Source organism: Neopsephotus bourkii, unplaced genomic scaffold (assembly GCF_033783945.1).
Source record: "Neopsephotus bourkii isolate Nb327-2 ecotype Australia unplaced genomic scaffold, CSIRO-AGI_Nbou_v1 NB_936, whole genome shotgun sequence".
Lineage (NCBI taxonomy): Eukaryota > Metazoa > Chordata > Aves > Psittaciformes > Psittacidae > Neopsephotus > Neopsephotus bourkii.
In genome coordinates, this window is record NW_026901430.1 from 1490999 (window position 1) to 1504392 (window position 13394).

Consider the following 13394-nt stretch of genomic DNA (forward strand, 5'->3'; position numbering starts at 1 on the left):
CAGCTTTAGAAGCCTGTGGGAATCACCAGTACTGAACACTGGGGGAAACCTAACTATCACGAACAATTACAATATATTTGTTATTATTACTATTTATTAGAGCAGAAGTTACAAACATGGGTACGATTCTAGGTAACAAAGGCAACATTATCACATTAACTTAGTATACTGACATGTAATAAATAAAGCATAGTAAAATGAAAGCTGAAATAATCAGTGTATTTTACTTAGAATTGGTCTTCTACATCTTGCTAAGAGACTTTGTCCAAAAGCAATAGTGTCTGTCTTCTAAACATAGCCAGCTGAATAAATACAGATATAACTCAAACCCCTAGATTGCATTTTCACATTTTTATCCACATGCAGCACAAGTCTGTCAACATTTCACAATTCCTCTGAAATTATCTGTAAGCAAAGTCACACTAAACAGCAATCTTACTGAGCGTGCCTTCAAAATCTCATGAAACTTGGGTTCCTCCCAGGGACCAGCAAACTTGCAGAAACACCTCTAGAATTCTGAATAGAAAACAAGCATTTTTCCAGGGTGGGTTTATGGGATCTATTACTTTCCACAATTTAGAATAAATGTCACCCACACCTTCCAGTCCCACCATTTTAACAATCTGATTGAGGAGGAACTTCATATGTTTGCTCTAGATTTCTATAGCTATGTATTTTCCTCCTTATTATGAAATACTGTAACTTCATATTTACACGGTTCCCTACATTTAATCAGAGTTTAACAACCCGAGATCTCAATCTGTATCCTTTCAAATTCTTAGCAACTGGTCCATGAAAGTTTGTCTGGCCCTAGGGAAAGTTTTGGTCCTGTTACCCAAAAGGCAAACACAGGTTCTTGTTTTGCGACTCATTACACCAGTTAGATATTCTAACCAAAGAAATCACCTAAGCAACAAACCCCCCAACTATTTCATGTACCTTTTAATCAAAGGGCTTTCTTCTCCCACTTGTATATAAAAGCTTAAGAGCTGTTACACAGTAGCTGTTCAGCATCCTCTTCTGGGCTCTGCTCCACAGAAAGTATCTGAGCAGGGGTCTGTCTGAATTATCTCAAGAGGAAATAGAGGGCATCCTCTGACATCTGCATCCACCTGTTTTCTCAACATTAATCTCCTCTCATCTCCTGTGGGTAAGTATATGGAAAAGTTACTTGAAAATAGTTTGTCAGAGGTTGGTGAGAGAAAGGGTATGGGGAGAGAGCTGTAAAGTATCTGCCAATGAACTGAAAGCTTAGTAAATTGTGAAAAGGCTGTAACAATAGCCAGAAATGTTGCAATCCTGCATGATCAGATGACTACCTATATATAGAGCCAATAACTTTAGACAGTAATTCCCACCCAGATGTACCACATATTGAGCTGCCCAAAAATGTTTTTAGCTGTCTAAAGCATGTTGAATTGTTAGCACGCGTGTTGTTATTAACACCAGAACCACCTATCTGCCCGTGATAGACACTTTGCTATCCCATTAATAAGATGAATGCTGCTCTTCAACTACACCTATGTGTAGTGTTTTAGCTGGAGAGAAGTTGCACTCTTTTTTTATGCCATGTTTATACTTCCTAATGCTTTTTAAAACCACCAGTCACCACTGTAAGAACTGGCAGGTTATCTCACCTGCCAGAGACCTGTCACATTCAGGCACCTTAGATCTGGTGTCCCTCTTTCTCACCTGTCCTCTGGAGGGTCTCCTGGAGTAGTGAGCCATCACAAGGGGTAACATCTGGTGCTGCCATGGTGGTGTGAAGGGTCTTGAATTTCACTTTTTTGTGCAACATTTTCTTACATTTTCCTTGTATCTTTCTGAGCGACTCCAGCTGCACACAACTGTCCGTCTCTGAAAAGCCACATTCATCAGATAAAAGATTAAAAGAAAGCTTTTTTCTCTTTTTCTTCATTTTGCGAGTATTCCTCTCCTCTTCCCTGGACTGTCTCTTGCTTTTCTGTCCTTCGTGCCTCAATTTACTACTAGACCTCTTGCATGACTTCTTAAGATTATGTTCACACTGCCTTGCCAGGCCCTGATCGACAGAATTAGAACAGAAGCTACATTTGCTGCTTTCCTTCTCTTGACCTTCCAGAGTTACATTTTTAAGGTAAACCAGTAATTTGCTTTCCCCAGCTCTTGCAGGTAAGCACCCTCTGTTGCAATTGCTGTAAATTTCTTCACACCTTTCTATTCTCTTCACTGAGCTGCTACTTGCCTCTCTAAAGTAGTCAGAATCACTGATCTCTTCCAACAGTTCCTTTAATTTGCAAGCAGATCTACATGTTTTGTATGGTACAATACCTTCACCGCTACCATCTTCTTGTTTGAATTCCTTATCATGAGTAACAGCAGTGCAATCCAAAGAATGATTCAGTTCAGCATAGGGTAAGTTACCAACAGTGAGCAAGTCATTCCTCTGCACTTGCAACTCTTTCGCAAGCCTCCCCCCACAGGCCTTGTTTTCTAACACTGTGTCCGTTGACTCAAGCTCCCCAACAGCAATCACCAGTCTACCATTATCACCACTACTACAATTTCTCTTGTTGAGGTTTTGTACAGGATTCACTTCTCTGAAGTGCTGACCATGTTTGTTACTCAAGCTGATGTCAAAAGCACTACCACCACCAGATACCACTCTCTTCCACCAGGACTTGTGCGCAGTGTTTTTTGGCTCTAAGCAAACACGTGCATAGTGCGGAGTCCGATAGTAGTTTAGTAAATAATGGATGAACTCATCAGTCTCATAAACCTTTTGCTTTTTGCAAGAGTCTTCATCAGACACTGTCTGTGTGTGAGCTACGTTCAGTGCTGGGCAGTTCCTTCCCTCGAGAGGCTGGATGACCCTGCGGTCTTGCGTAACTGTAATCAGCAAAGATCCACAGCCAAAGGAGTTGCACGCATCTCTGCCAGGCTGTCCGTGAGAACGCAGGGCTGGAGAGGGGTCATTTAAAATCGTCCTGACTATATGACAAGCAGATACACGGAAGTTACTCACATCTCCTTCCTCGCTACATAAGCTGCTACTTTTTAGGGTTAGCGGGCACTTAAACTCCTCCTTATGTTTCAACTCTTTGTGCGTGTGATAATGGGAGTTAATCAGTTCCTGATGTATGTCTGTTAATGCTGTTTCAGAGAAGGAATCCTCCTTCCTTACGCCCCATGAAGGATCCACTTTTTGACTTGCCAACTGCGAAACCAAGAAAATAGAAGTTTATTTACACGTCACCTTCACCATTAAGAAGGCCAATGTCAGATGTTATGGGGCCCTAAACTCATGCAGAATGGCAAGGGTAGCCTCTGACTTCAACTCTTAGTAAATTATAAGCTTCCAGAAATCTTTAAGAATTGAGGAAAACATACACTTGTTAAAAGATGCAAGCAAATTTTTCTTTGCAAATAATGAAGATAAAGCCATGTTAGCAGCCCTGAGAAATGAAAACACCTGTTTTCACTGAAAACTTTTAGCCCAGAGCACTAAAATAATCCTTCAAACATGAATTTGTGTGCAAAACACATTTTTATCATTCCTCTGCTGATTTTCTCAAGACGTTACCTGAATCAAACTGAAATAAAACTGACAGCTTAGTGTTGGCCACAAAAGAAAGTCTTTGAGAAATGCAGCTGGTGTAATCTGTGTCACTTTAATTGTGTCACTTGCAGAACTGAGACCAAAACAACAGAGATACCATCATATGCATCCCCACCCCGAAACAACTTGTTTCCAATGCGGGATCAAGTCTAACAGAGCTGATATAGCCCTTCCAGACCTATTTTTCTTTAGTAATGACAAGGCCTGGAACAAGCATCAAAGGCAATGTTTCTGGGTGGAAATGCACTACTTTTGCTCTTAGGGCAAGACTGAGAGCAGACTGTCACAAAACTCAGCCCTCAAGCCTTCTGAGTGTTCAGTCAGTCCCAAGGCACTCATATCAGTATCAAGACATCAAATGTCTAGTGAATTATTCAAGCTTTAATAAATATCCTTCAAAATTTAAAATATGTTTTGAAATAATCTTACTTTCACATGGCTTAACAGCACTGTAAGCAGTCTGACAGCCTCCACTCTTCTCTGAGCTAGCAGGGATTTCCTTTCTTCCCATTCAGGCATATTCTCTGGCCACTGCTGTTCTTCAGCTGGTACCTTCTGCTGCTTTGGGGGATGTTTCTCATCTCCATCTATCTGCCTCTCTCCTCTTGAGTTTAGCTTTCTTTTTCCTCTCTCGAACTTCTTTTCATCGCCACGTGTTTTTCTAGGTAATTATCAATATGGGACAATTTAGATGACACTTGGTTTACAGTTTGAGTCCTGGGGATTGGATGCAGGTGTTTGAAGTGCTAATAATAAGCAACCAGTCACCAAGAATCCACATGTGGCTAATAAGGAATCTTGTTTGTTAAATTAACATGCTTAAAAAAACATGGCACATAGATGACATGCATCCAAGTGAGCACGCGTTTAGGAAGTTCTTTGCCTCTTCAAATGGTTTGTATTCTACAGTTTTCTTCATAAGCATTGCCAGGACAAGAGTCACATCAACTTTTGTCTCCAAGGACACACCTAGAGATTAAACATCTGAATGCAGTTCTTAAATTAACAAATCCCCCCTACAGATTAACATGAGGGTCCCATTTAAGAGACATTACATGCCCACTACTGCTAAGCAGCACTAACACTGAGTCAAGGCCTTTTCTGCTCCTCACCTGACCCCATCAGCAAGGAGGCTTGGGGGTGCACCAGGACCTAGGAGAGGACACAGTAGGACAGCTGACCCTGACTGACCCCAGGGATATCCCAGACCATGTGGCATCATGCTCGGCATGGGAAGCTTGGGGAGAAGGAGGAAGGGGGGGGCACTGGCAGTGATGGCATTTGTCTTCCCAAGTCACTGTTATGTGATGGAGCCCTGCTGTCCTGGAGGACATGCTGGGGACATGGGACAGGCAAATGCTGAACATTTGCCTGACCATGGGAAGTGCTGACTGAATTCCTTGTCTGGCTTTGCTTGAGTGCAGCTTTTGCTGAACCCATTAAACTGTCTTTTTCTCAAGCAGGAGATTTCTCACTTTTTTGCCCTTCTGATTCTCTCCCCCACCGCACTGTTGGGGGAAGAAGCCAGTGGCTGTTGCAGGGCTTAGTTGCCAGCTGGGGTTAAATCATGACAAGGTGTCACTACTGTCTGGAAACCTTACCCTGCAGAAAGCAGATCTACCAAACAATCAACATGCTACACCACAGAAAACTCCAGAAAATTCAAAGAACAAAGTGTTCAGGCAATAAAGTGTTTAAAAGTATTTTTTGGAAGTTTGGACCTTCCGGGCAGCTGGGAGGCACCTAGAAATGTACATCACACTCATTTTTCTTCAGGGCATAAAGACGTTAATTTGTGATGCTGCAGCACAGAGCAATACAAACAGCCCACATGCAGAATCTTCAGCTATCACACCTCAGGGAAACTTGAGAGCAAAAGCTCTCTGATCTCACTCCAGGCCCACAGAATCACAGAACAACCCAAACCAAAAGGGACCTCAGGGTGTCCCTAGTCCAACCTTTCTCATAACGCAGACCCCTCCATCTGATGCCTTACACACACAATCATTATAATGCTTTTGTTTTCAACAGGAATACAATTAAAAACTGTATAGTATCACTTCAAGTTCTCCAACTCCCATTTCCTCAAAGCCTGTTTTTTTTTTTACAGTGGCCACTCCTGGATTTCACTTGGCATAAGGTAGTGTAACAAATCTCAAGAAAATGGGACAGTCTCTAAAAATACACTCTCACCTTTCAACCCCATCTCTTTTCCCCCCTTTTCCGAACGCGCTCTTGCAGCTTTAGTTTTTCCAGGCTTCTCTTTCTTATGGCTCCTTCACTAAAATGTCTGGTACCAAAAATCACCTGTCACAGAAGAAGCAGAATCAGACTTAGCAATCCAGTTTGCCATGTGTTTATACAAACACAGACAACCTGCTGAGCAAATGAGGCACCCCAGCTGGCTACCAAAATACTACTGCGCTCGTGAGAATACCTCTCTCCACCCTGGCATACCAGAACACCTCTTCTGATGTGGACACTGACTTGGCAATCGAGCTCAAACACCCTGCTTCCAAATGTCTCCTTATGCTGTGACATAAGTGGCTCACAGTCTGACATCATACCAAACATGTTCCTGGCATGCTCTTCAGGGGACTCAAAGTTCAGTATGCTCAGCAAAGCATTCCTATCTGCAGGACTCAGACAGTTCTGCCAAAACTAGTTCACCAACTCCTACAGCAGTATCTTTTGATCAAATCCTTGCTTTCTTGCTTAAAAATTGATAAATTCCGTTGATGTGTACTGCATTTAACCAGCTTCAAATGCCCAGTTGTGACCACACTAAAAGAAAACAGGCAAACTGCATCAAGGTGTATTCACACTGAAAAAATAGATAATATGAAGTGTTACTTCCAGCATAGAGGGTAACATTTTTGGGTCACAGTTTAGAAATTACCTGCTGTGAAAAAACAGCAAACCAGGGTCCACTCTAGTAAGTACTTATAGAGGTAAACTATTAGGTGCTGAAATCAAGCTTCCAGGTTGCAACTTTTCTCTTGTAATTCCAGGCTATGCATAGCACTTAAATGTACTCACCTCTCAACATACTCAAGCAAAAAGGTACAGAGAAAAGAAAGGGTACCCCTTACTAGCTAAGAACCACATAAATTAGGGCAGCTGCTGCACCTACTTCATGTTAAACAAGAAGAAGCCAAGGATCTGTCCAGGAGCCTTCACCAGCTCCAGAGATCATCTCCCAGTTTCAGTGCCAACCACACTAAAAATATTTACAACTTTAAGCTTACCCACACCAATTTTTCAGGAAATCAAAACAGTAAAACGCTCTTTTTTGATTAAAGGACTTAAGTTCAGGTACATGAATATATCAGTATCCCTATACCCAGTACAGACAGGATAATAACAGGTTTTTTCCCCTCACATGCTTAAGCATCTAAAAACTTTACAGAGCAGCTTCCCGTTAGCAAAGACTTCTCAGGCCTAACTTCAAGTTAAAAAGAGCAGAAGCTGGCAAACCACCATCTGCACCAGTTTCTTCCACAAAATGTCAGCAGCTAGTTGCTAATAAAGGTTAGTATATTTTAATGCTGCCCATATGCTGTAATATTCTCTCTTTTTAGCCACCATTTTAACATAAGTAACACACTAAACCAAAAGAGAACAAAAGAAGACGCATATACATAGAGAACTTCAGGAGCGTCATATTAAAGCTTCCTCTGAAGCAACATGGAAAAAGTCCATAAGGTGGTTGTCACAGGTTATACACTATGCTGCCATTACTTAAAAATACCTGTTTGCCTTTAATATAGGAATCTGCACGGGAAGACAGTGCAGTGGAAGAAGCTGTCTGGTAAAAGAGGGTGACTACACTTTATTCAGAATGATAAAGGAAAAAAATACCCAATACTTACGTACTGAAGGAAAAGCTATTGTAATTAAAAAGAAAGAAGAAAAACAAAACATTAATCTCTGGAAGCAACAGTGTACAGCACAGACTGCAGCACTTAATAGTCCCTGTTAAGGAACTGTTGCCAAATTCACTCAGAATTAACCACAAGTTTGTCAGGAAAGGCTGAGTATCTCCGGATTAACTTCTGAACACAGCCATGTATGCAGACAGATGCAACTTCAGTATCTCACATAAGCAAAGCAATTACACCCAGAGTACTGATTACAAAACTGGAAAAATTAGTAGTCTCTAGAGCCCTTCCTGGTCATCATGCATTAAGGTAAAGAGCTTCCTAAAGCTATCTGTAATGTATCAACTACACTTTTTCTGTCACACCAAGATCTGAGGTGCAGCATGTTAAAACATCCAGGATACTGATGCTGAAACCTGCAGCTGGTGTATCCACCCAAAAGTTTGTTCTGTTTTGCAAGTACAGCTTCTATCAAAACAACAGATATCACCCTGCCCTTGCAAATCTTTGTTCACTTACATCCTTACACCACCATGGCTGCAACCGTATTCCTACTACTGCAAGAAATCACCTAAAAGTAAGCCCAAAAGTCTCTTCATGTTGCCAAGTAAGCTACAGTGGTTTGCCAGTGCAGACCATTATCCTTGCTCCTCCCCACTCTTTTTCACAGCCAGGAGCTCCTCAAGCATCAGAAATGCATTTCTCATCACATAACTGTGTACAAAGCACAGAATTATTCACTGGCTGATCCACTGGGTGGCTGCTCAGCAGCATGGCCTTTTGGAATCAATCCTGACATACTAATAAGCTGTTTACTTTGGAGTTAGCTGTTCCAACTGATTAACCACAGGGAACTTGACATTCAACCCCTCTACCTAATTATTATTTCCTTTTAGCTATTCTGCCACAGTTATAACATCAGGACACACTTGCCCTTGCACTAGGGTTTACTATGCTAACTGCAGGCTAAACTGTACCATGCCACCTGCATGCCTTTTTCTGTGATCATCTGCTCTCATAACCCTGATATATATACTCAAAAAAAAAAAGGGTGTTACTTAAATGGATAAAGGGGAATCAAGGTACTGACCTGGGACTCCACAGATCTGTGATCAACTCCCAACTCTGCTGAGGAATTCCTGTGAAACCCAGTAACTTCCTATATCTCAGGGGCCTAAAATAATACAGTATTTTAGAACAGATTCAAGCTGATCAGGGCAACAACAGGCCATCAGATCACTTACTCTGGCCTGTGCTAACTGTACTGAACTGAAGCATCCCTTCCAGGAAGGAACCCGACTCTGGTTGAAGGCACAGTACAAACCTGCCACTTGCCATACATTACATGTTATAGTCCACGTGCTTCTCAGTCACCTTTCTTACATAAAATATACAGCTTGAGCTCTTTGAGAACTCACTCACAGTCCCCTCCTTTACTGAAAGACATTTCTTCAGCCCCCAAGTAGTTTTTGTTGTAATATTCTAACATTCTCCAAGGCAAAACAACCCCCAATGCACAAGAAGCACTAATATGGTCAGCAACATTCACAGCAAATTACCACTTTTAAGGCTACTTTCAATCACCATTTAAACATCCCCACAACCCAAGCTGCTGCTAATGTACAATAATCATTTAGTAGGCTTAAAGAAAACCACGAGGATAAACCTAAAATGGTTTTTCTGAATAGCTGTGTGATCCTTTTAGCATTGACTGAATTATCTTAGAACACCCTAAAACATGTCACACAAGTGAACAGGTCAAAAGAAAATTACACTTTGAGAAAACAATAGCCTGGCAATATCTAAACTGAAAAAACCCATACAGCCCATATGAGCAAAATGCAAACAGTGAGAATAACTGGATCCAAAGGTGCCCCTCACACCTGCTCACAGTACCACCAGCTGAAACAGCTCTTACCATCTGGTCACTCATACCAGGCCCTGGGCCATCACTACTGTTTCTGGGCCCACACCATCAGCCAGGTCAGGGAAGAGATCTAGCCTGGAGAAAACACAAATAAATCTCATTTAGCCCGGTTGCTTCTCAGGCAGTTGTTTCCCTGCCCTCATACACAGCGCAGCCCTGAGCAGCTCCACCAAAAGGAGAGCTTAAGGCACAGGAAATACCTTAATTCCACAGAGGCAGGTATGCAAGAGCACCTACAAGCAAGCAGCAATGTGGCAAGCGTTATGTACTGATCCACAGCAGCAAGAAAGAGCTTTCCAGCCAGGGGAAAAAGCGTTTAACAGAAAGAGTCACTTAGAGAAGTTTAAACAAGAGTTTTAAACAGATTTTTCAAGAGACAGCACTAATTTATTCAGCTTACTCTGTCCAAAATTAAGTGAACAGGAGCTGTTCACGCAAATATCACAATAAAAGGGCGTTTTAAAGCAAACGCTCCTCACGCCGCTGCTTCATGCTGCGTTTTGAGGTGAGGATAAAGAAAACGCAAACCAACCCCATCTCAATGGACGCTGCAGCCGAAAGGCCGCGCTCTCACTGCTCGGGAGGAAAAGGCCCGAGCTCCATCACCAGACCCCCGAGACCCGGCCAGGAACCCCAGGGCCCAGGGACCCGCGGCCCAGGGAGGGGGTGACGCTCCTCCCAACGCCGCCCCGCAGCCAGAGGGGAGCACGGCAGGGCCGCGGGCTCTGGGATGCTGCCGGGAACCGCTCCACCCCAAGGGAGCCCCGGCGGCAGCGGGCTTGGCCCGCCCGACACGGAGGTGAGCGGCAGGTAGGTTCCCCACAGGGACCGCTCCCCGGCGCCCCCAGCACCCTCCTGCGGCGGCTGCTTCCCCCGAAGGAGCGGGGCACCGAGCCGGGCCACCGGCCCAAAGGCGCCTCCAGCAGCAGCGGCTGCCCTCAGCCAGCCACACCCCACTACCTGCAGGCCGCAGCGGCCCAGCTCCCCTTACCCCTCCGGCGGCCGCTACCACCGCTCCCCGCCGCCCGGAGCTCTTCCCGCCTCCACCCCGGGGCGGAGCGTGGCGCACGCCGGGAGCGGCGAGGGACCCGCCCCTGGGGCGCGGCCCGCAGCGCCCTCTCCTCCCGCCGCCTGGCGCTGGGCCGGGCCCGGCTGCTCGCCTCGACCCCAGCCCCGGGGGGCGCTGCCGCCGTGGGGGGGCCATTTCTTAGCGGCCAGAGCGCGGGGAAGGGGCGGTGCAGCTGGCGCGGCCGTGCGGGGTGTGGGCGTCTCGCGTGTGCCTAGCGAGTCATAAAGCGGGACAAGGAGGAGCCCCAGGAGGTGACAGCAGCTTCCTGCCCTGCTCTTCATTCTGAAGGGCCCGTGGCTGCCCTGCATGCCCACCTCTGACTGGAGCCTGCGTGCTGCCAGGTATCTTTGGCCTGTGGTCACTGTGTGTTGCGTAAAGAAAACCCCAGTTACTTCCTCAGCAGTTGCCTCGTTCAGGCAGGGTGAAGGCCTAGTTACAGGGGGGTGACATGATACCGTGTTTGTCTTGTAATAAAGGCAGCTCATCCACCGCTACTTCATATGAGGAATATGCGTGTGAGGATTAATTTCAGCTTTTCCCTGGTTTAGCATAAATGTTCAAGCAGTGGAAATGCAGCTCACCTGTCTCTTGGTTGTACAGCAGTCAGCTCCCTGCAGCGCAGCAGCTCTCCAGGTGTCAGTGCCTCACCAGCACACCACAGAAGGTACTGTCCACACTTTGCAGTACTTCTTTACTTCAGAAACAAACGCCTTATTTCTCCTGTTGTGGTAGTATGGCTGTAACTGTGATGGTCGATGATTGTAGGATGCACATGAGGTTGGGGCTGCTGGCAGAGGTGTGTACCAAGCACCTCTTTATTTCAGGTGGTCTAATAGCTATGTATGCAATTACAATCTGAGAACAATCATATTTCTTTAGTGTGCAAGTCTATTTCTGTTACAACCGTATGTGCAAAAAGCATGTCTGCGTTTTCTTACTATACAAGTTGATACCATAAAGATACTGCCTTTCCCTACAAATGTTTTTTTGGGGTCTAGTTGTCTTCTCCACAGTTGTTGGTTCTCCTTGAATTGGGAAGGTTTTCTAGTTTATTATACACTGACATCTGTTTGCATTTTCCATCTTAAAAGATAAAGTTTTGTTTTGATGGTACAAGGGGTTAAACTGAAAGATTCTGTCTCTAAGTTATGGGATTTTTTGTTTTCCATTCTATGTATATTTTTCCAAACCCAAACAGGCAAAGTAGAATTTGAGATCAGTTTGCAGCTGCAGGGTCATTATATCCATCTGCTCTGGACCTGCTGTTTTCCTGAAGATGCAATAGGCTGAGAAACTTTAATGGTTTAACTCTTCAATAAAAAGCTTAAGGTAGCTGTTTCAATATCCAAGAGTAGGGTACAGAAATAAAAGATAAGAAGACACACACCCAGTAGTTCAGGAGACAATGTTGTTAATATTTTGGTTTTCCTATTATGAGAGGGGTTATACAAAAAGTACATTTCTATTTTCATTGGCAACTATTTTGTAATAATGAAATGACAAACAATGAGTAAAGTTTTCTTTCATACCGAGCTCTGTTAAAGCTCTGTCACAAATACCTATGATTTTCTTGTTGCCAGTGAAGTGGTTTAGAGGCTTTTGGTTTCATTTTCTTAGGCTTATGACTGGCATAAGAATGCTATCTTTCTTTTTAAGCACAATGTGTTCCAACCAATGTTATCACACCTTGGTACCTTTGCTACCAGAGGTACTAACTGATACAGAGAAGTAGAAAACTCATACTGTGCCTCTTGGTTGCAGAAATAAATCCCAACAATTTCTTACCAGTGATTAAGTAAACTATATGTAAATATATTCTGTATTTCAGAGAGCAAACTACTGGAAACTGAGGTGTTCTGCAGTTGTGGCATATCTTGCTTCCTAGGATTGAGCACATTGCTGGAGCAGTGTAGTGAGTTACGCTGCAAATGAGCAAGTTGTATTTCCTCTGGCAAAGGAGACAGGGAAACCTGATGTTAAGCAAATCATTCTGGCAACAGTCTCATGTTGAGAAGTGCTATGTCATATTAATTAAGAGGTCCACATCCAAAACTGATGAAAGGATGATTCACTTTTACACAGTGGATGAAGGAACTGATTCACTTTTACACAGTGAACTCTGGAAATCATTGCTGCAAAAAAATACGGGAGACTGAGCACCTTTCTGTAGAAGTGGATTGGATGTTTATACAGGCAATGGGAAAACATGGAGTTATTCTGCAGATAGTTTTGAGCCAGTATTAGCTATCTCAGTTTATGCAAAAGATACAATGTCTGAGACATCCAGTGGCATAATTATCCCACATCTCCCTCTTGCAGAATAGTTTCACTTTTCTCTGAAACCTGCAGTCTTCTAGGCTTCATCCCATCTGTTACCTATCTAGACTGTACAGACTCTATATTATCTCTACTCCTACAAAAACTTTCTTCTTAAAAGTGAACAGCAAGGAAAGGTGAAACCCTACCTGCACAACCCATGTGATGTCTTCAAAAATCAGTTTAGGCAAAACTGGTGCAAAGGACTGCAGAACCAGCTCATCTGTTTATTCTGGGTTTATTCTAATTTAACTAAAGTGGATTTGAGTAAATCAACTTTTAATTCAGAGGCGTGTTGACACAGATATTGCACCATCGTAACTGACTGATTGGGTTTGATTTGGAGCCTGGCAACCCATGCATGTAAACAAGCTTTGCCTGGGAGCTTCAGGAATAGGCTGGGGAGGAAAGGGGTTGAAAGAAGCTTTGGGCATGAAGCATGTTTTAGTACATGCAAGTAAGAACCTTGGCTATGGTTCTCCCTGTGGCTCGGTAATGTCATTTCAGGAATTATGTCTGGATGCTGCATACTGCTCAAGTAATTTAAAAGCTGAAATGACTTTCCATATTGAGACTATTGTCTCCCTACCTTTAGGTTGTACA

At 43.7% G+C, this 13394-nt stretch overlaps 1 protein-coding gene across 1 annotated transcript; it reads right to left on the reverse strand.

Moving 5' to 3' along the window:
* Positions 1-76: 76 nt before the first annotated feature.
* On the reverse strand, positions 77-8651 carry LOC133214785 (A-kinase anchor protein 17B-like). Its single transcript, XM_061358042.1, has 5 exons — positions 8570-8651; positions 5792-5905; positions 4028-4259; positions 1693-3196; positions 77-1144 (listed from the first exon to the last, which is right to left on the reverse strand). Exons 3-5 carry the CDS (start codon positions 4115-4117, stop codon positions 1008-1010), a joined length of 1731 nt encoding a protein of 576 aa, XP_061214026.1. The 5' UTR covers positions 4118-4259; positions 5792-5905; positions 8570-8651; the 3' UTR covers positions 77-1007.
* Positions 8652-13394: the final 4743 nt, after the last annotated feature.